We start from the raw sequence: 23,715 nt of genomic DNA on the forward strand, positions 1-23,715 counted from the left end.
TTCTTATTGCCTTTCTTGCTATAACTGATGAGTTTCAGAAACTCAGTTATAACAGCCAGAGAAACATTAAGATGGAAAGGTAAAGGTTCAAGAGCTCAACTACAGCGGCCTCTCATCTGCATGATGGTGAGATCAAATGAAACAATTTTAATAAAAATATAAAATTCTGTTAATTATGATATATTCTTTGCAGATGTGACAGAAATTAAGTCAAACTGTAATAAGTGAAGCTGCTAATGCTGTTATTTAATGGAGTTGTTTAATCTTTTGTCTTAATTCAGTTGGTTTGGTGTGGTGAAGTGTCTCTAGTTTTATTTCTTATTCTTTCCTCCAGTGATTTTGCTTGTTAACAGCAGGTGTTCATCAGTGTCTGAATTCACTCATTTGTGGTCATTTACTCTGCCTAGTGGACTAAACTAATTTTAAAACTAAATTTAGGGACTAGTGAATGAGAGTGTATGGTGAGATTTCAGACACTGCCTACTTTCTCGAAAACAAAAGATAGATCTATTACAGCTATTTTCCGTATTTTGTTTTAAAAAAAGCTGTTAATCATTTAACAGATTTTCACTGTAGATTGAACAGACGTTTACTGTTAAAATCACACACTTTTTTTGCAGTGCAGTGTTGTTGTCTGTACGTAAAACTTTGTGAAATATGAAGTAATGTTGCCACTCTGTTGTCTGGAAACATGCTTTTTTGTTGACTTATTATTTGTTATTCAACTAAGTAAATCTTAGTTACAGAAACAGAACTGATCTAAAAAAATTACACTTAACTGTTTAAATTATACTTCCGTTACCAAGGCAACAAATGATGTATTTGTATTACATTCCAAAGAGTTCCTTTAACAACATCTGTTAGGTCTTTGCCCCAACACTAATCAAACACACCTGAACATGCTGATCAGTGTTTTCAAGATCACTATAAACCTATTAACCTTATTCTACGATGCGGAAGTGCGTTTGTTTTTGCCATTATGAGTGTTTGGGTACTCTTTCCAAAGGGGTACCTAGCACAACAAAAGGATACCAAAAGGCGGTGCGAGACACGCAGCTGAATGCTATTGGGTTACGTCACTAGCACGTACAAAAGCCAGGAAAATGAAAACAAAGGAAGCGCCTTTTTTAAATACACAGCCGAAACATTACATCGTAATAATATATACATATAATAATGAGCCATGGTTGACCCAAGCTCAAACAAACCTTGTTTTCATCTTGATGAACAGCCACAAAGACAAGATGAAGAGCAGAATCTGCCGTGTCCTGTTACGAGGCCGTCTAAAAGTGGTTTTGCTTTCTCCAGAAAGCTAGCGTGCACTCGCCGCACATACCAAACTTCTTGCTGAAGATAATAATGTGTGTGTGATTATTGAAGTGCTTTTGACATCCGATCCTTTCAGAATTCAACAAACGCGAGAGTGAAGCCCAAAAAACAAAGGAGAAAATTATCCTTTCAGCAACCTAAAAGATGAAAAAACTGCCATGTTTAACTATTATCATCACCTTTTGGACTAAGAGGTTACATGTGCTGGAAAAGGTTAAAGATGTAGATGAGAGGTTTGCACTGACTGTGGGCTATATGTTACGTGTTGTTTTTGAACCCAAATTGCTGTACGTAGTTTTTCTGTAATTGGTGACATATCGGAGACTGTAAGGGTCTGTATGTGTTTATATTTGCTGCATTTATTTATTTATTTTATATAATTGCAGATGTTGCAGATGTTGATTTTACACTATCATTGATCTGCAGTTATAATCAAATCATGTTCATAGAAAGGTTAGTAATGAACATTTATACACAAGTATTTGTGTGTATAAAGCATCTGTTTTGTGAGAAATGTGCTTCTTGTATAATATGTGAACGACCCCTACTGCTTTACTGTAGACATTTCTTCGAGCTAGAATGACATTGACTGCAACTTTCTAAAAGGCGGTGCTAGACGCGCAGTTGAATTAGGTGTGGAATTAAACCTGGCGGGAGCAGGACTATAGAAACAGTCCCAATGCAGACCTCTATTCTGAGATTCTTTTGACATGTTCAGTTTTTTCACAGAGACTACATTAGTCCTGTTTTGAATCTGCCACTCTGCTGATACATAGGCGTTTGTAGCTCCCCCACAATCTCATTTAAATTTAAAGTGACAGTCACTAAAAGGGCACAATTTATTCAAAGCCTAAAAGGGGCAGTTTCAAAGAGTTATAAATAAAGAGTTTTTTGTGCTGTATTGTGAGCTGAAACTTCATACACTGGGGACATCAGAGACTTATTTTACATCTTGTAAAAAAAAGGGGTATAATAGGTCCCCTTTACATGATGAGATTCAACTGCAGGGCAGCTCATCTGACCACAACTAAGCACCATTTCCCCAAATCACCCCATCTCTTTTTATGTCTTAAACAACTCAAAGCCATCTGTAGCAGACCAGTGCACCGACAAATAAAGTATCATTCATTAAAGCACAAAGTAGCCTATATATCAATGTACTGTGGTATGATCTATATCAGTAAGGGTAATAGCTTTCTGTCCCCTGTCAAATAACTTGACATTGTCTATTAACGTTCGGCTTGAATCTCATCAGAGTACTTCTGGATTGGACTTGTGCTCTTTTACCGCTCTCTATTAAAGCTCATAACATTCACATGAGTGATTCAGGGGAGTAAATTGACCTTTCAGTCCAATTGCTATCTGGTATTTATCCTGTGAAATGTTGCCTCTGTACTCTTCTAAATTGCTTTGTTCTTTTGGTTTCAGAGTCAGGCTAAGTAATTCTGCCCTCTTCATCCCTCGCCGAATCCTCCTGCCTTCTTCTTCACACCGAAGCAATTTAGCTGAGAGCGAGGCAGATTCTCCCAATGCTATAATTGCTGTTTCTATTGAAACACCCAACCTTATTACCTCTTCTCCAAATTACCACCCAACTGTAATAGCCTTTAAACATCTCATACCAACAGAATAGAAAAATCCACTGCTTTATTGTAGCAAACAATGCCCCATTTCTTTTTTTCAATTAATAAAACAAGCCAGTTGCATGGCAATCCTTTTTTGCAATCTTTTCAGTACAATACCTTAAAAAGAAATGTCCGTAAATTCGCAGTTTTCCATATTTTGTGATTTATTTATTTATTTTTTTGTGTTTTTGAATTGCATTATAGGACCTTGATCTTCCGTCCAACAACTTTTAACCTTGTAAAAAAGGTTCGGAAAAGTGAATTTTGTTAACATTTTAATAGTTTTAAATTGGTCTGGACTTATTTGTGTAAATATTATTTCTTATACATTACATTATTTCAAACTATTAAAATGTCAATTAAAGTCATTTTGTTAAGCTGTAGAGTTTAATTTTTAACATCAAAAGTCGACCAAGCTGAAATCAAGGTCCCAATTGCAATGCACAACCATAAATTGCAGAAAAACTAAACATGCAAACTGTTAATTAACAGATGAAGAGTTCAGATGCAAAAAAACTCCAAGTGCCATCTGAAATTTTCTTCTAATATTAGCATTTTTCTCAGGCTCCTGTCTTTATTCAGTCATTTCAATTTAGCTGCAAAGAATAGCTTATTTTCATTGCTTTTACCAAGAAATAATCTAAATTAAACATAAGAGGCTGAGAAAAATGCTCATTGTAGAAGAAAAATACAGATGGTACTCCGAGGTTTTTGTATTTGAACTCTTCAGATATTTTTTTACAGAGTAGCTATGTTTCCATCCACCTATTTTATGCACATTTTTGGAATATTGCATAAAAACATGTACACCACCTGATGAAAGTCTTGTAGCCTATCCAAGTTTTAGGAACAATAAATAATAACTTGACTTCTGGTCATCTGATCAACTTGACTTCTGATCAAACAATAACTTGATCATTTGGCATCAGAAGTGGCTTATATGAAAGGCAAAGGCCTCTAGATTACGCTTATTTTACCAAAATAAAATATGATCATGCCTTGATTTGTAATTCTTTAATTAGGGCAGTAAGGTCTGACTTTGCTTAGACTAAAGTCTTGTCACTTAAATAATGTACAGTATAAAATATAAAGTCATGGTGCAGTGGAAATGAGTTCCCATGAGCTTGGAAAACTGCATCCATACATCTCTGCAATGACTCTAATAACTTATTAATAAAGACATCTGGAATGGCAAAGAAAGCGTTCTTGCAGGACTCCCAGAGTACATCAAGATTCTTTGGATTTATATGCAATGCCTCCTCCTTCATTTTACCCCAGACATGCTCATTAATGTTCATGTCTGGTGACTGCTTTGGCCAATCCTGGAGCACCTTGACCTACTTTGCTTTCAGGAACTTTGATCTGGGGGCTGTAGTATGAGAAAGAGCGCTATCATGCTAATGAATTTTCCCTGTTTGTGGCAGCACAAATGTTTTGATATTGCAGGCAAAAGGATGGCATTAATAGACAAATCAGCAGAAAAATCACATTGTAAAACTTTTGAAATGTTGTTTTGGTAATTTTAAAAATCACTGAACCAAAGTCTGTCATCAAAGTGGTTCGTTGTTTAGTCAAGTAATGTATTTAATAAGAAAAAAGGCCATCAGTAGCTTCTCCTTCTAGAACAAGATCCATTTGGCACCAGTTCATCAGCAAGTGATGATTTTGTTCTCATTGGCTCATTGGATAGAAACTATGTTTTTTGCAAATGTTTTATGGGATATTCCTGTTTGTGCATACCTAATTCGCATTTATGGATGGAAACATAGCTGAAGTCAGCTTTAAGATGTCAGTCGCTTCCTCGTGAGTATTTAAACACTAATCTTGCATAGATGTTTTTCCTAAAAAGGGTTCATACAAATTAATGCATGGTGTTTCTATGAATTTTTAACATGCTTTGTAATGCACTTCACTCATGCTCCATTTAGAAGCATTGTTAAACCCAAAAGGCTTTAATATTTTATTTCATCCCAGGAAATGAAGATGTTAGAAAAGTCATACTTTAAAGACATCAAATTGAATATGAATATTATTTAGTGTTAAACAAGATAGATTTTGTGATACTTTGATAAATGAAACTGTTAAATGTTGATGTACTGTAGACAACATTGCAAGTCTCGGCTTCATTAAAATGAGAGCGATCCACACAGACTCCCTCAGACATCCACTAGCATAATCAGTTTGTCTTCTCCATATGCCTGTTTGCATCAGGAGAGCATCCCGAGGCTCCTCCAAACATCTGCTAAAACAAGCTTCTCAATCCACGTTTTTCTTTCTTTCTCAACTTAAAGAAAACATTCACCCAAACTCTGCCTTTGTTTATGACACTTTTGTTTTTGAATTTACCATTTGGACTGCTTCCAACTGATATGAACGTATTCAAATATGAACCAGGATCACAAAACCAGTCAATTTTTTGAAACTAAAATTCATACATCACCTGAAATCTGAATAAATAGCCTTTCAATCTCAAGTATTGAGAAATAAGCCTTTAAAGCTGTCAAAATTAAGTGCTTGTAATTTATGTGTTCTGGAGTCTGATTTATAAAATTTGCGTAGAAATCTTCCTAAGTTTGCATGTTCATGTGGGTTTCCCCCACAGTCTAAAGGCAGTAGCCTGTATAGGTGAACTGGGTACAAAATAGGCTGTAGTGTATGAGAGTGTATGTGTGAATGAGAGTGTATGGGTGTTTCTCTGTACTGGGTTGTAGCTGAAAGCGCATCCGCTGCATAAAACATATGGTAGAGTAATTGATGGTTAATTCTGCTGTGGCGACCCCTGATATATCCCTGAAAGTGAGTGAATGAGCAGGAAAGCAAGTGAATGAAAAAAAGACTAACATTTGAGAGCATCCACTGTAAAAATGATTAGTTGACCTTACTTAAGAAGGTGAGTAAGCCCGTTGCTCGTTATTTTTATGTAAATTAACTATGTGCATAATTTTAAAAAGACCTACTTAACAATTTCAAGTTACAAAAGGTTTGCTCCCTTTAAATAAATTAATTAATTGTTTATTGTTTTCACAGTGTTGGCCCAAGTGCTATAAGTTCTACATATGGCTGATTTTTACGATATTATTAGTATTTAGGGAGCAGGAGCATGACTAAATAGGGATGCAGATGTAAATGTATTTTCATTCATTCATTCATTCATTTTCCTTTGGCTTAGTCCCTTATATATCAGGGGTCAATTTGTTTTATTTAGAATCTTATACATTTGCCAATTATGATAACCACAAATGCTGTATGAAATTATAGAAACAGTAGATTATGTCAATGGTTTCTATGACATTTGTGAAGAAAAACAATAATCTAAAGACGATTGTAGACTATTCTAAGGATTCATATATTTTTAACATTAATATATTAAAGGAGTATTTTTGTTAATAAAACATATTAGTTCATAATTTGTATTTGTACTTAACACAAATTCTAAGCTATTATGATTTATTATAAATTACATTACACATGAACATGCCTAATAAAATACAATTCTAAATGATTATACCACATTTCTGCCAATGGTTTCTGTTACTACTGTCACTGTAAATCTACAATTATAGTGAATTGTGGAACAAAAAGCCGTTCAACCTAATTGTTCTTACAGAAAGTTTCAGATGTTTTTTTTCTTATCAGTATCATGTTTAATTTGGCTTTAAACTACTGTAGATTCATTAGTTGTTTGATTCTGAGAGCTCTTTAACCAGTTCAAAAATTTCTTGCTGCTTAGTGGTCATGTGGTCAATGCATTCGCTCTAGCTGCCCTAGTACTGTCTTTTTTTTACAACACATATAATTAATGGTCTTTTTAGCACGCAGTTCCAATAGATTGTGCTGTCTTATTACTCTTTGGTGTGTTCGGCAGTGTATCTTATGCAAAACACAATCTCCTCACTTACCAGTTTGGCAGGTCATTATTGGCACCATCACAACCACAGACAAAATTTAGCACTATACTCGCAGTTTGGAGTCCTGCTAAACAAATATAGACTGCAATGAATTCAATCATAATTTTCGTCTGTGTATAAAGTGTTATTAGGCCTCCTTTGTTTTGTTCACTTTCCTTAAACATCTAAACAACACTTTCATCCAAACATCACCACAAAAATCATGATTTGTTATGCAAATTAATAGACTATCTTTTGCAGAACACAATCAAACACAAATGATGAAAGCAATTAGATTAAATGTGTTTTTGACTACAGCACACTCCTAAAATGCTTGGTTTTTGTAATGCAACATTGTGTCAATATGGACAGTTTTTTATTTATTTCAATTAAATTTAAATGACACATTTTAACCAAATAGTTGGGTCCAATAGTCCACATTTTATTTAGAGTGTACCTCTGTAATTGTCTCAAAACATTTTAGACAAGGGGTATTAAACTCAGTTCATGGAGGGCTGCACCCATGCACAGTTTAGTTCCAACCCTGCTCCAACACACTGAAGCTGCGGTCACACTATAGTTTGAGCTTGCAAAATTGTGTTGTACGGCGATAACAAGATGATTAGACATTTTAAAAAGTGAGCGATTGATCCATGTTTTAAATTCCTGTCTTCAGAGGTCATGTTTTGATTTAAGATTGGTTTCACGCAGTCACGTGATGCGATTTCACAGGTCAGAGTTCACCAAGGTTGAACTTTCCAATGCAGCGAACTGCAAAACTTGTCGCACGAGCTTGCGTTTCCAGTCTGACACATTCTCGTGCTTATGAATGGAAGTCTATGGGGAGAAAAGTACAGTTTGACCGCAGCTTTACTAGGTTTCAAACAAGCATGAACAACTTAATTAGTTTGATCAGGTGTGTTTAATTAGTGTTGAAACTAAACTGTGCAGAGCTGCGGCCCTCCAGGAACTGAGTTTGACACCTGTGTTTTAGACCCATTTAGACCTGTATTTACTGAATACAGAATACATCTTACAAATCACAATACAAGTCATGAGCTGAATGGTCGTCATGTTCATCATTGGTCAGAATGGTCTGATAGACATCAGTGCGTTTTAAAGCCACATCTGCAGAACCTTGCAGATATATGAGCGATCCATTTGATGACAGATCAGCTGATTGATGATGCTTTCAAACTCTCCCAAATGCTTTCAGAGAGATTTAAAATACAGTATGTCAGTGATGTCACCACCACACAAGCAGCCAATAGTGTTCAGCTCTTTCTGACAACTCCGCCCTGAACATTTCATTTCATGTGGTGTGAAATATCACAGCGATTTAAAGACAAAAGCAAGTCACATAGTCTAAAAGGCACATCGATCTGCTGATGTTTAAAGTCATGTATTGTGAACTAGGCTTTTAACACATTCCCCAATCATTCTGACTTTCATTTTTTTTTGTCACTGTAGCACAAACCTCACCACCGGTTCCCTTTCTCAAACGTATTTACTCTGATTGTGCATTGTTCAAGAACTTGAATTGTTTGCTCCATCATTCTCTTATTTTTTTTTTAACATTCATTTTTATATGTACTTTCCAGCCAGATTGAACAAGACTGTCATTGATTGCACAGACTGGAAAAAAACACACCTCTAAATTGCAATCAGCACTTTTTACAATCCTTACAATCTGATTGCATAAAAAAATCATGCAGTGTTTCCAGTAGACAGCCGGCTGCTATAGTCATAATGTATTCGTATTTGATCTCATTTTGTCTACTTTTTTTCTGGTTTCTGCCCTTGATGAAAAGATCCCTCCTGCATATTTCTCAGATAACATTCTCTGCTGGTGACAGATGAGAAATATAGCTCACCATGATGTTCTTGAGAGTTATGTTAATTGCTACAGCAAGACAAGCTCCACTCAAACTCTCAAACAACATCTGGGCGTCTGTCTGCACAGCACTTATATATGAATGATGGTTTGCTGCACCTCTGAATGTTAACAGTTTCTTGTTTCAAAAGCATTTTTCTAAGCACTTACTAGTCATTCAACTTTGAACAATATTTGTGCAAAATCCAAACCAGACTTTGGCTATTTTCTAAAACCCAATGAGCCGTTTAATGCCAACACAGCTGTCTTCTAATGTGAAATCCAAACTGACTGACTCTTGTAAGAAAGCAATATTAGTAATACTTAGTAAGGCACTCAGACTCAATGGAATATGGCATTATGCACATTTTACTATACTGTACATTCATTATCAACTGAGTGGTCACAAATAAAATCTGACAGCAGTGGTACAGTATCACATGCTTTTGTCTACATTTTTGCTAAACTCTAAAAAATGTATTTGAACAGTAAATACAATTGACTGAAGTTTTCAGTTAAAAAACTAAACAGCTTAACTAAACCACAAGACAGAGGCTTCATGTTAATTTATTTATAGTTTGGAAGACTGCTTCACAGAGCACATTCTTGTAGTATCCGCCTATTACAATGCCTCGTTTCCACTGAGTGGTATGATATGGTACAGTACAGTATGATTCAGTATGGGTCAACCTAATCAAGCTTGCATTACCACTGCCAATACACTACCTGACAAAAGTGTTGTTGCCTATCCAAGTTTTGGGAACAACAATTAATAACTTCTAGTCGATCATTTGGTATCAAAAGTGGCTTACATGAAAGACAAATACCTCTAGATTATGCTTATTTTATCAAATTAAAATATAATCATGTCTTGATTATGAATTTTTTTAATTAGGTCAGTAAGGTCTGACTTTGCTAAGACAAGATAAGTCTTGTCACTTGAAATAAATAATGTACAGTATAGAATATAAAGTCATAGTGCAGTAGAAAAAGAATGAATATAGTATATGACTCCTATGACCTTGGAGGCTTACATCCATACATCTCTGCAATGACTCTAATAACTTATTAATAAAATCCTCTGGAATGGCAAAGTTCATCAAGATTCTTTGGATTGATTTTCAATGCCTCCTCCTCCATCTTACCCCAGACATGCTCAATAATGATCATGTATGGTGACTGGGCTGGCCAATCCTGGAGCACCTTGACCTTCTTTGCTTTCAGGAACTTTGATGCGGAGACTGAAGTATGAGGAGCGTTATCTTGCTGAAGAATGCGCCCTCTCCTGTGGATTGTAATGTAATGGGCTGCACAAATGTGTTGATACCTCAGGCTGTTGATGTTACCATCCACTCTGCAGATCTCTCGCATGCCCCCATACTGAATGTAACCCCAAATCATGATTTTTCTCTCACCAAACTTGACTGATTTATATGAGAAACTTGGGTCCATGTGGGTTGCAATAGATCTTCTGCAGTATTTGTGATGATTAGTATGCAGTTCAACAGATGATTCATCTGAAAAATCTACCTTTGGACACTTTTCCAAATGATCAACTAGAAGTCAAATTATTATTTGTTGCTCTTACAACTGGGATCGACAACTAGATAGTGTAGGTTGTGTAGTACCCTTACTTGGTATGTGTGGTCCATCCTGCATTGTCGTTCAGTCTTGTTGCATGTGCAAGTGATGATTCTCTACAAACCAATAGAGAGTTAGCTATAAATACAGCCTTCAGTTGGTGTCATTTATATTTGTTTTTAAGAAACTGAAGAGCCAATGAGAGTTCAATCTTATTGATAGCACCAATGCCAGCAGACACCATTTCAGCTCACAAACAATGTGAAAAAAATTCAGTCTAGCTAGTCCTGAGCTAGGAGTTTCATGGTCCTGAATCTAACCAACGGTGTCAACAAAACCAAACGTCTAAAACACATTTGCTCAAGTAACCACTGTCACTTTAGCTTGTTTCTATAATGCCCAATTCACACAGGGCTTCAGTGCCAATGCTTGATGGAAGGCATGTCTAAAGTTGACATTTAAAATCCACATTTAAGTTCAGCAATGCTTAACATCACCCATTCAAAGTGAATAGGAAGCATTGACGCTGATGCCCCGTTTTGAAGCTCTTTAGCTATGGCGTAGCAATAGTTTCACAAGACTATCCTGGCACAGAATATTCATTTTGCTGTGAACTTTCCATATATGTAGACTTGATACTAATTAAAGGGATAGTTCCACCAAAAAGATTCTGTCATTATTTACTCACCATTTACTTGTTTTAAAGATGCAGTATGTAAGTCTGACACACAGTGGTTGAACTAGGTATTGCACCCCTAGGTTCAAAACACAAGCAAGCGCAGGTTGTCAGACTGAAGACATCAACAGCCTGAACACATATCTGTGATTCAGCATGTACAATTAATAATCTTAAGGAGGTGTAATATGTATTAATTAGATTACAAACCTTACCATTTCATTGAAGTGCAGTGAGTGCTCTATTCCATGTCTCTGTATGGCTGTATTTAAATTTCTGTCAGGTTTTGTTTGGCGCAAACAGCCAAATTGCTTATCACTGCAAAGCTTGTCACATAGTGTGTTGTGAGCATGTCGGTACAATGTACCGACATCACCTAATATTTATATTCGTACAAGTATTTGCTTATTAAACACCACCTCATGTGGAACTCTGAATCTGCGTCTCATTTTAGAGTCTGCTACTGTCCACAGGAGGTCGCATTTTGGTCACAGCCGCATACTTTGAGAGCCTTTCTAACTAAATGAATTGAGTACATGATTTTCCACCAAGGCAACTCGGGGTGCTAAAATATTATTAGCTGAACTGGCAGTGGGTGGGTTAAAAGAACCAAAACAAAGACAGCTGTTCTGGCACGCAGCGCACATTTTCAAAGCAGAATACAGTATCTAACTTTAGCATTGTTTCTCAGATAAACAAGAATGTTCACTTGGCATGTTTCTTAAATATCTGCAAACATATTATGGTATTTTTATGCTTTAGAAGAGTCAAAAACTTACATACAGCACCTTTAAATCTGTTTGACTTTCAAATCAATTCATTATTTTTAAATTAACCTTTATTTGTAGCTTTACATAAAAGGTCATAGTAAATTGGAACAGTGTAGTTCAGTTTTTAGTGTTTAAGTTCAGTTCAGTTTAGCTCAGTTCAGTGTGGTTTAAAAATCACTACTGAGAGTCCAAACACTAGAAGAGCAAATCCAACAATGCACAGCTCTACAGATCCCAAACCATGCAAGCCAGTGGCGACAGCGGAGAGGGAAAAAAAAACTTCACTAACTGGCGAAAGTGAAGAAAAAAAACCTTGAGAGAAACCAGGCTCAGTTGGGCACGACCATTTTAATTTCTCCGCTGGCCAAACGTCTTGTGCAGAGCTGCAGTCTCAGCGGCGGAGGCTGGAAGCTGGCCTCAGCGAAGACTTGTCTGTCCCTTTTTAACACAAAAGAAGATATTTTTAAGAATGGTGGAAACCTGTAACTATTGACTTTTAGTATTTGTTTTACCTACTGTAGAAGTCAATAATGACAGGTTTTCAGCTTTCTTTAAATTATCTTCTTTAGCGTTCAGTAGAATAAAGAAAGTCATAAAGGTTTGGAACCACTTGAGGGTGAGTAAATAGATAATGAACCCATGAGGTAAGCTTGTGCTTTTATTCAGGAACAGGGCCTAAAGTATTCCGGCACCGTGCCGGATCTCCAGCGTACAGCCGTGAGAGAAAAAAATAATTATATTTTAAAGCCTGCACATGTGGTTTAATATTTTCGAGCCAATTTATTTCACCTACCAATCATATGAGAGGAACGCAGCTTTAATTAACGTTACAAGCCTATTAGAAGCTGAGAAGGGCGGGTCCTCGCAACACAGTATGATTTCAGTTGGTGCAAGAAACTAGGAGAGCCCGGGGAAGCTCGAGGAAGCTACTGTATGCAGTAAGAAAGTGCTTGCTCGTCATGATTTAGACCCCGGTCATAGAGCCCAATAATATCCAGCTACAGGCCCGTGCACTTAAACTTACCACGACGTTGCCGGGAGCAACTGTTACAGCTGACACACCGTTGTCTATGACTGACCGTGTCTGCGATTTAAAAAAATGTTAGTCCACATTTAAAGCAGAACATGATTTGTCATTCAGAATTTCTCAGCCACTGGTCACCCTGTGTAAAAAAAACTAGCAAAAGTCAAAAAAGCGTTATCTAGCTTGTCGATTTCAAATTAACATGCGAGTTACATAAACACTCATGGAATTGCATTACTGTTAAAAAAATGTTTGTCTTAGAATCTAAAAATATGCATGTTCTCTAGGGGTGTAACGGATCACTGTTGATCCGTGATCCGTACGGATGACAACCCATGGTTCGGAATGCACGTGACCCGCAGATTAATAACTTTTTTGAACTTGTAGGTTAATCCAACATTTATAACAATTGCAGAGGGATCGCCAATTTTGTCATTAAAATCACGCATATGAAAGCATTTTGGCTTCCCTGTAAGATATAATGATGATGGGAGAAGTTGTGGTGGAACCTAAATGCTTTCTTAGGCTATTCATTTAAGGTGTTTTCTGTCACTGCTTGTTTAACCTGCATTAATGCATTCAGTGTAAAACTGCGCAATTAAACTTTAAAAGATCGTGATCTCAGTTCAAATCCTCACAAAATGAACAATAAATGATAATGATTTGCATGTTTATTAATCCTTCAAAGCGTTGCATTCAAATCTGCATGGAGAGAGAGATCTAGTTTTTACACTTTTTCAGTTAGTTACAAACAATCAAATAGTTTATAGTTCAGATATAAACACTGATGTTTATGGTAAAGATTAAAATCACAGTTTAATGAAACATGACGCTGGGGACTGTTTGACGCTGGGGAAAGCAATTACATTGTGTAATCAACAGATGGCGACAAACAACCATCAAAATAATGTCACTGAATAGGTTTTCAAAAATAATACACCTATAATGAAACATGAAGTTTTATGTGTGAATTGTGGAATCATTGATTGAAAATAAACATGATCTGTTGTACAAGATGTTAGATTTCTATATTTAGTATTATCAGCAATACTTTTTTTCAACTGGTTCTTTCTTGATTTTTATTTTAAATAAATATACAGGTTCTAAGTTCTGTTTGTTAAAAGCAATGCTTTTTTGTAGTAATATTATTGTATAAAGGGAAAGCATGGTCTGATCCGTGACTCAAAAAGTGTAGTGTAATACGAACTGCAGATTTGTGATTTGTTACACCACTAATGTTCTAACTCAGTGTTGATGAAGCAACAACTTTGAATAAGGATAAAACACTCAATGTGCTTTTTTTCACTTCTAATGTTTAGTTTAGCAGTTCAGTTCTTTTGCACTTTGAGCATATTCTCCCTGTGTTATATTCTTTTGCATATTCTCCCTGTGTTCTCATGGGTTTCCTCCAGGTGCTCCGGTTTCCCCCACAGTCCAAAGACATGCAGTATAAGTGAATTGAATAAACTAAATTGTCTGTAGTGTGTGTGTCTGTGTGTGTGTGTGTGTGTGTGTGTGTGCGTGCTTGCGTGCGTGCGTGCGTGTGTGTGTGTGTGTATATGCCGGAATAGTTGGCGGTTCCTTTCACTGTGGCAATAAATGGATGAATAGCATATTATCATTAGATTTCAGCAACGCTAAATGCAACCACAATATTGCCCATAGTAAATGTGCACCTTGATCTGACCTGGAAGACATAGGTAAACAAACAAATGTAATTATTTTAATTTTTTCTGTGTACAAGAGTGTTCTTGGAGCTTCATATGATTACACTTGAACCACTCAACAACAAGTCACATGGAGTGTTTTGACAATGACTCTGGACCATTGTTGTCTAAAGGCTGATTTATACTTCTGCATCAAGCGCATGCATATGCTCTGGCGCAACCTGCACACGGTCGCATGACCCTCACCATGGCTGAAATCGATGCGCACCTCTCAAAAAATGCAACCACACGTCGCAATGACACATAGCGCAAGCTCTGTGATTGGTCGGTTTGGTAGCAGTGACAAGTGTCTGAGGCGGTGCTGAGAGCCGCGAGCCTGATGGAGTGATTGTTTACAAGTGTCAAGTCCGTGAAGGAGATCCAGATGGAAACTTATGTTTTGTTTACCTTATGATTGAAGTTGTTGCACATCTGCACGTATACACCAGGCTTAAGGAGGGTCAGAGAGCTCATGAAAATCATCTAAAATATTATTTGAAATGAAGATTGAAATGAAACAAGGCTGAGTAATTCATAACACAATTTTTGGGTGAACTAACGCTTGAATGAAACATATTTTTGAGAAAGTATTCGTAGACAAAGGAAGATATTCATTCACGTAAAATGTAGACATGATACATTTAAGTGTTTTACAGTCCTAAATGTTCCCCATTTGGCAAGCATTCAATGCGAAAACAGGAAGGTACAGAGGGATCTTATAGATGAAAAGGCACAGCTATGTATAGCAAGTAAATACCTAATAAGAACAGTTCTGTGATGCGTATCCCTTCTTTACATGCATTTCCTGCAATCACATGAATAATTTATGCTCTTATTCATTCTCATTTCTCTTTTCTCTCTTTGCAGCTTCCTTCGGCAACATTTCTTAGCTCATCTGTCCTTTGGCAGCTCTCTCGACTTCCCGGGAGATACAGGAAGCCTTATTCCCAACTGTAACAGACATTTCGAGAGAAAGAGAGAGACTCTGCCTGCCTGTGGATCAGTGGAGGAGACTGTTAACTTGACACCAGTTTAACAGACAGGACTGCCTTTTTATGAAGAAATTGATAGGATTTCAGACACTCAAAATGACAAAGGCTACTCTACAACTGTAATATAGTGATAAGATTCAAGTTTCACCTCATCTCTACAAAACCTACAGCACCAACCAGAGCTCTGTCAGACAGCACTTAGATCAAGACCTCTCAATGGATCCAAATCTGAAGTTGAACTATTATCTCAGTTGATGTCATGGAGCGATTTGTCTCAGTAGCCTTGATCCCCCCCTTCCCCCTCCCACCAACCCTGAGGTTTAAAGTGTTTGGATATCAGACAGCCTTGCTCTTTTAACCAAGCAACACTCACTCAACATGGACGTAGATGCAATGCTGAACAAATCCTGTTTCTACAAGTGTAGGAACAGACAACCCCTCCTCCTACCTCTCACGATAGATTGTATCATTCGATTTACAATAGACTTAAGGCATGACATTTGATTATCTGAAATTTCCACACTTCAGGCTAAGGACTTTTGACCACACCGATCAAAACAACTGCATAATTTTTGAAGGACCCTTTCTTTTAAAATGAACTTTAAACATTGAATGTTAATACTATCAGATGTGCACACCTAAAAACTGACCATTGTTTTGCTTTTCTTCTCAGGTCGTTTATTTACATTCTATGCTGTAACCTTCATTTAAATGTCATTTTGAAATCACACAATGTAGTTGTTCAGGTTTTCTCTTAATATACAAAGAATATATCAGAGTATGAATATACCTTTACCCTAGGAGTTGAGGCCCATTCACACCAAAGACAATAACTATAATGGTAAAGATATTGTTCCATTTTTCTTAAATTAAAATCACTGATATAAGGATAATGGCAGATAATAAGAGTAAGGTTGGGAAAAAGTCCAACTGATAATTTATAAAAAAACATTGAAAACCAATTTAATGAATCCATTGGTTTCAATGTTAGTATTTATAATATTTATCAATCTTAATGTGAACGGGCCTTTAGAGTATGTGTCTAGATTATTGTCCCTTGTAGAAATCCCAGTTGTCCTTATTTACAAAGCAATAATGTAAAGTCGTGCCACATGCCTGCATGGCTAGACCTATTAGAGACTGTTTTCAGCTACATAAACAATCATAAACTTTAAGTCTGAAATATACTTCACACAAGAGAAGGTTTCTGCATTCTAACTGAATTTGGTGTTGAATTCCAAGATGACTCAATGTGTAATCCACTGCAATTAAATGTCACCCTTTCTATTCTAATCACCATGCTCTAAATGAGATTCTAACTTTTCCCAAGATTTTTTATAAAGTTTCCATTATGGGAGCTAGGGAGGCTTTACTATAGAGTCTAATGTCAATAGTACACCTCATAAGCCGGTGTGGGGGGTGAGGAAGGTTTAAAGCTGTTACCCATTACACTCAACCTCTTAAACTTCACTCCCATCTGGGTGTCATAGCACCAACAAATCCCCTCTGGTCTTGGGATGCATCAAGTGGGACTCAAGCCACTGTTTCTGTCAAGGACATTAAGCATCCAACAAAATTGTTTAAAATTGGAGCCTCTATTATCAGGCACTATCCACTGTTGCTGGCCTTATTTACACAGACAGACCTAAAGCTAATTTCTACCCGGGTCATGGCATCAGTGTAACCCCTGTGGTTCTACACACTTTGGACCAAATCTGTGATTTTGGGAAGGGAGGCAGACATGCTAACGCCCCCATTTACACAAGGCGTCAGCGTCAATGCTTCCCATTCACTTTGAACGGGTGACGTCAGGCATTGTCGAACTGCATTGTGGATTCGTCGGCGCCGGTTCAGTGGCGTTGCTTGCTGCAGAAGTTGGGAAATTCTCAACTTTTGAAGCGACAATGGAAGCGTCAGCCAATCAAATCGCTTAATGCAAATACCCCAGCTCACACAGTAGCCGATTGCGGACTAATTTCATTGGCTGATGCTGCTATGACGATCGCGTCAACCCCAACTTCAGACACGCCCTTAGTCAAGCCTTGACGCTGAAGCCCTGTGTGAATGCACAGGAAGCCAATAACTGCAAACTATAGCATCAGTCATATTTGTGTCTCTTGAGGCTAGGTTTACTCACACAGCTTTGGGACATGACACCAATTTGACTCTTCCTATTTTACTCACCCCATAGCCAGTGGGATTCGAACCAATGTCTTCAACTGTAGATGTGGGTAACACTATTAAGGACACAAAAGGCTCAGATTCTAGCTACCACTTGAGGCCTGGAGAGTGAGATGTAAAGCTTTTACCAATTGTCGAAACCTCACTCCCTTATGGGTCACAAAACTGACAAAGATCCTATGGAAATGAAGCCAAACCACTGTTTCGGCAAAGATGGCAAGCACCCAACAAAAACATTTAAAACTGGAGAATCTAGCACAAGGCACAAGTCGTTGTTGTTGTCTTCATTTACATACCCAAGCCTAAAGCTCAATTCCACACGGGGTCACGGCACCAGTGTAACCCCTCTGGCTCTACACTAATTGCTCCAAGCATGGGCTCACATTTGTGTTTTTTGGCAGGGAATGTAGATGCATTAATACGAACTGCAGGTTCTAATGTCAGTCATATTTGCACCTCTTGAGGCTAGATTACATACATACCTGTTCTATTGTACTCACCCCACTCTAAGTGGGATTCTGACCATTGTGTCTGACATGAGAAGTGGATACACTAACAACACACCCTCTAGCCTTCTTTGAGGTTTACCCATACAACTAATACGAGATAGCTTCCACTACACATTTAAATTTGGGTCACGGCACCATTGTGAACCCTTCCATTCTACTCACTATACTCCAAGTGAAAATCAAACCAGTGTCTATGACATGAGAAGTGGGTACACTACCAAGGACACAAAAGGATGCAGCTACTAGCATTAGTTGCTCCTGCATCTCTTGAGTCGGAGTAATGATGATTACCCATTCAACTAATAATAGGCAGCTTCCACTACACACACTGCACTCCGGGTCATGGCACCGATGTGAACCCTTCCATTATACTCACCTCACTCCAAGTGGGATTCAAACCAGTGTCTTTGACATGAGAAGTAGGTACACTACCAAGGACACAAAAGTCATTTCACCAACATAACCAATTCATTTCTACTTGCCCTGCTCAAATCATGATTTGAACAGGCATTTCCAGAATGTTAGATGGGTGTACTAACAAGGATGCTGAAGACCATAGTCTCTAGTGTTAATTGGTTCAGTTGGTCTCAAGTGATAGTTTTCCACTCCAGGTCAAGGCAGAAATGATTACCCACACAGCTCTTACTATTCAGCCTTTGTTACAGGTTTCTCTTTGAGGTCAACTACTGTGATGGCGGAAGAGTGGATTGAAGTAGTTTGTGGATTCAGTGTTTTAATCCTGTTGGTGTTTGTTGGGTTTCCCAGCATACTAAATCCAAAATCCAACTTTAAAGGAGCACTCCACTTTTATTTATTTATTTTTTTAAATAGGCTAATTTTACTATTTGCATAGCGTTAAATGGTGGGATCAGATTAGACCAATAGCATCTCTCTCAAAAATGACCAAAAGGATTCGATAATTGACCTTATCTAACAGTCTAGATCAATAAATATAGGAACTGTTTTCTCATTCTGGTGTGATAATTAAGGATTTTTGCTGCTGTACTTTGGTTGCATTAGGCACAGTGATATTCTGCAGCTCCTGAAAATAGTCCCTAGCTGGGAAATTAGGTAACAGTGATGTGAAATATTATTGTGCCAGCTGCAGCCATGGTATGGCAGCAAATTTCCCAGATTATTATGCCAGAATGAGAGTATAGTTTCTAGGCATACTGACCTAAAACACATGTGTCAAACTCAGTTCTTGGAGGACCGGAGCTCTGCACAGATTAATTCCAACCCTAATTAAACAGACATGATTTAACTAATTGAGTGCTTCAGGCTTGTTTGAAACATGCAGTTAAGTGTGTTGAAGCAGGGTTGAAACTAAACTGTTCAGGGCTGCAGCCCTCTAGGATCTGAGTTTGACATCCCTGACCTAGAAAATATTAACATTTCATTTTCCCTTGGTCTTAGTACACAATGTAAGTACATAAAAGTGAAGGTTTAGTCAGGAAAATTAAAAATACACTTTTCAGAGAGAGAAATGCTAATGGTCTAATCTGATTAAATTATTTATGCTAAGCTAAGATAAAATGCTCATCCCAGACCCGGAGAACAGTTGTATGGATTCAAAAATAGTAAAACTCCAGTGTTTAACTTTAGGGTAAACTTGTAAAATGAGCCATTACCAAAAAGTGAAGTGTTCCTTTAAACGTTTGATATGTTGCTGGTTGTGTAAGCTAGCCTTTAGAGAAATCAGGTTTGTTATCGCAGGAAGTCAATAAGGCATGCTATGTATTTACTATAGAGAGACCATTTATTTTCTCTAGTATGTTAAAGGACCTTTGGCGGAGAGAATGTAATTATTTGCATTATTTCATTAGTTTTGCTAAATCCTGAATAGTCCAACACTCAACTGCACTGTGATACGATAGTGTGGTTTTAAGCAGGCTTAAATGTTTGTGTTCAGAGAATAGGGCCGGAGTTACTGTAAAATCCTATTTTACAAAGGATATAGATTGATTGTCGGATGCTTATGACACCAGTCATTGTTCATGGCTTTTGCACACTGTACTCAAACTGATGAAAATCTAGCCTCGTGAAGCACACCAATCCAGACTATCCAGGTTAAAAGTGTTTATATGGGACTGACAGGCTGGAATTACATTTGAAATTCATGTGACAGAAGAAAGATGTCTTTCCAGAGGGTTTTGCTGACTCTTTAAATCTGGCACACTATTTTTTTTTTCTCTCCAGACACGTAAAGGGTTTCTTTTAGATCTTGTTATGCAAAAAAATGAGGGAAATGAACATTGGTTATGTAATGACCTGCTACTAATATGATTATACAAGACGTAGTGTGGCATAGACAGCTGTACGCTGTATGTTTTGGAATAAAGTTTCAAAAATGGACATATTTGAAGTGTATCATTCACAATAATAAAAAAAAAAACAGTTATGGTTCAACATGTATCAATGAAGAAGCATTTTGGAGTATATGTCTGATGCATAAAAATTTAAATGCACACCTATAAATCCATAACTTCTTTACAAATAAAACAACTGTTTATTGAAACAAGTGCAGTATAGAGTGGGGGAACTATGACGTCACCTTGTTGGCCAATCAGCTGCTAGCATAAAACTGGTTCCCTCGATAAAATCCCCATAGGGTTTTCCCATAGACTTTTCGAAAAACTGCAAATAATAAGCTCTGTGTTCCAACACAGTTAGTTACACTTACCCGTTTTGTCCAACTGGATAATCCTCACATGATTATATAACTTTGATTGCTTTTGGGTCGTAAATGCAAATGCAAGAACTAAAAAGCTAACATTAAGCTATTAACGTACTACACAGACTTCAGGGTGCTCAATTGTTACGTCACCACTATCTTGCTTCCCACAACTTTTCAAGCTTATTTTTTAGAAATATGGTTCATGACAAAGATTTACTCATTCAATTTATTATAATCCACGCTATATAAACGAATATGTAAAAATATATATTTTTTTGTATAACTACATGCATCTATACATTTTCAATATGTTCCCCCTGGGAAATACATTTGTTTTGCTTTATAGTTGTTTTAAAAGTTTTAAAACACATACTGTATGTTTTATAAATGTGATTAATATTATTATTATATAACATATTTAAATAAGTGTATTGCCCACGTGCATACAGCCTGCTTACCTTAGTAAAAATGTGGTGAAAAAAAGCTATAGCTGCCAATTATTAGCCAGCAGCTAGCTCTCTGCAACTCTCACGTGGTCGCCCATTAAATCTGAGCTGTGCCTGGTCAGTACCTGGATGGTAGTCCACATGGGAAAGTTATAGGTTGCTGCCGGAAGTGCTGTTAGAAAGGCCAACAGGGGGCACTCAAGCTGCGGTCTGTGTGGGTCCTAATGCCCCAGTATATTGATGGGGACTCTATACTGTTCAATGAGTGTTAAACTGAGATCCTGACCCTCTGTGGTCGTTAAAAATCCGAAAAATTGTAGGGGTTTAACCCCAGCATCCTGGCCAAATTTGCCTATTGGCCTCTGTCCATCATGGCCTCCTAACCATCCCTATATCATTATTGGCTTCATCACTCTGTCTCCTCTCCATCCAATCAGCTGGTGTATGGTGTGTGGTCTGGCACAATATGGATGCTGTCCAGGTGGATGCTGCACACTGGTGGTGGATGGGGGGCACACTGGTGGTGGATGGGGAGATCCCCCCCCCCCCCTGGTGGTGGATGAGGAGATCCCCCTCCCCCCCCCCCCCCCCCCCATTGTGTAAAGCGCTTTGAATGTCTAGAAAATTGCTATATAAATGTAAGGAATTATTATTATTATTATTACAAATTTCTTATTTTTAGATGGCAGAAATGAGGTACAAATCTATCAAATGCTTGCAAGTCCCATCATGGACAGAGAACAACATTTAATTTTATATTTTGTCCCGAAATACAGTGAAAAGGAGCCCATACAGTCACATGTGCTATAAGGTGAGTGCAAAGGAGTTTAACAAGGAGTGTAAACATACAGTTAAATGTGGTCAGATAAAAAAAGAAGACATCATGCAAAACGATCTTGTTCAAATGTCTTTTTAAGACATTAAAATATCTACATATTTCTAAAAATTTATTCACACATTTGCATTACTGAGAGCAGGAAAGAGACAGGCTGCACTGGTAAGCAGTATCCACATAATATCGTTTAATTAAAATAAAGGATCAACAAATGAATCTGTCACAAGTGTAAGCATTATCTACAAATAATATGAATGGCCAATTAGAAAAATACTACAAACTGTAAAATACTGTAATTGTAATAGCAGACAATTCCAAAAGCCCAATGCAAGCTGTACATTTAAAGCAGGCTATGCGTTCTAGACAGTTCAGCTCAATGATGTACTGTATAATGTCTCTGATGTCACCTGTAGTTCTATTTAGCAACCTGATAGCAGCCCTCTTTTTAAAGACGCATAACCAATTTAAAAATTAAGAGTGAGATATAACGGATGTGTTTTTTAATGTCATAGAATTAAACATGAAAGTATTTTGAGTTTGTGGTAACCACTAAGCATATTTTAGCGATTTAACCGAGATTTAACCCATTCAAAAAACCCATTGATTTTGGGATTAGGGAACCAGAACTGCTAAAATTCTAACTCACTTCTGTGTTTTTGAAATATTCAAGTTTTTAAATATAAAAAAGAAGATACTTTTAACAGTTTTTTCCAAATATTTCCTGCCAGGTTTTAGTGAACTTGTGATATCATCTAACAACACAAAACTTTCAGATCTTATGTGTAAATACGCCTTATTACATGCAAGGCCCTTTGAAGGGTTTGCTCATCTGCAATTATTGATAGCAGCACATCTTTATGCAAAAGGATGTCTGTGAATTAAATAGTTTGAGCGCATATTTCTGACAAGCAAACAGGTATGATATGTGATCGCTGCCCTATAGAGAGACTTGTGCCAGCGATATCTTTAATGAGCTATTCATTTAACCTTACAAATTAAATGCTTAGAGCATCCCGGCACGTGCTTCCTGAGATTTGTCCTCTTGCTCATTTACTCTTGTCTCCACAAATTCCACGGTATTTTTTCTAACTTGTTGGCTCGATTGATACACTATGGCTGCATTCCAGTCTGATTTTATTTATGTCCTTTACCTGCAAACTTCTTTCCGTCTCATTGACTTGGATAATCATCATTAATAATGTCACACAAGTGTCCACTACTGGCAGAACATTTGAATTGGTTTAAATCGAATGCCTAAACCAGAGATGCCCAAACTAGGGCCCACGGGCCAAAGTTGGCCCATGATAATCTTTAATTAGGCCCGCCATCCCATCTTTGAATAGAGAGAGAATGATTGGGAGGTTTTAGAGATTTTCAATTCAAATTTAATGTTACCCTTTGTTTGTTTTATCGTAAATGTCAAGGCTCGGAGAGTAAACAACGTTCAAATAGAGTATTTTATTAAATATCAAAGAGAACAAAGGCAGCTTCCATTCGCCAACCACCCGTGGAAATGCAGACTGGATTAAGGCAACAGAAATTCCACTCTCGGGTCCTTTGGTGAGGAGAGGGGTTGAAGGAGCAGGATGAGAAGAGAACCCCTG

At 37.3% G+C, this 23,715-nt stretch overlaps 1 protein-coding gene across 1 annotated transcript in view; it reads left to right on the forward strand.

Moving 5' to 3' along the window:
- Nucleotides 1-20,470, forward strand: part of samd10b (sterile alpha motif domain containing 10b) — a 65,490-nt gene extending 45,020 nt beyond the window's left edge. The window contains exon 5 of the mRNA XM_056449645.1: nucleotides 15,339-20,470. Within this exon, the coding sequence (XP_056305620.1) occupies nucleotides 15,339-15,361 (23 nt within the window). The 3' untranslated portion in view covers nucleotides 15,362-20,470. The remainder of the gene's footprint in view (nucleotides 1-15,338) is intronic.
- Nucleotides 20,471-23,715: the final 3,245 nt, after the last annotated feature.

The sequence above is a fragment of the Danio aesculapii genome, chromosome 23, assembly GCF_903798145.1.
Source record: "Danio aesculapii chromosome 23, fDanAes4.1, whole genome shotgun sequence".
Lineage (NCBI taxonomy): Eukaryota > Metazoa > Chordata > Actinopteri > Cypriniformes > Danionidae > Danio > Danio aesculapii.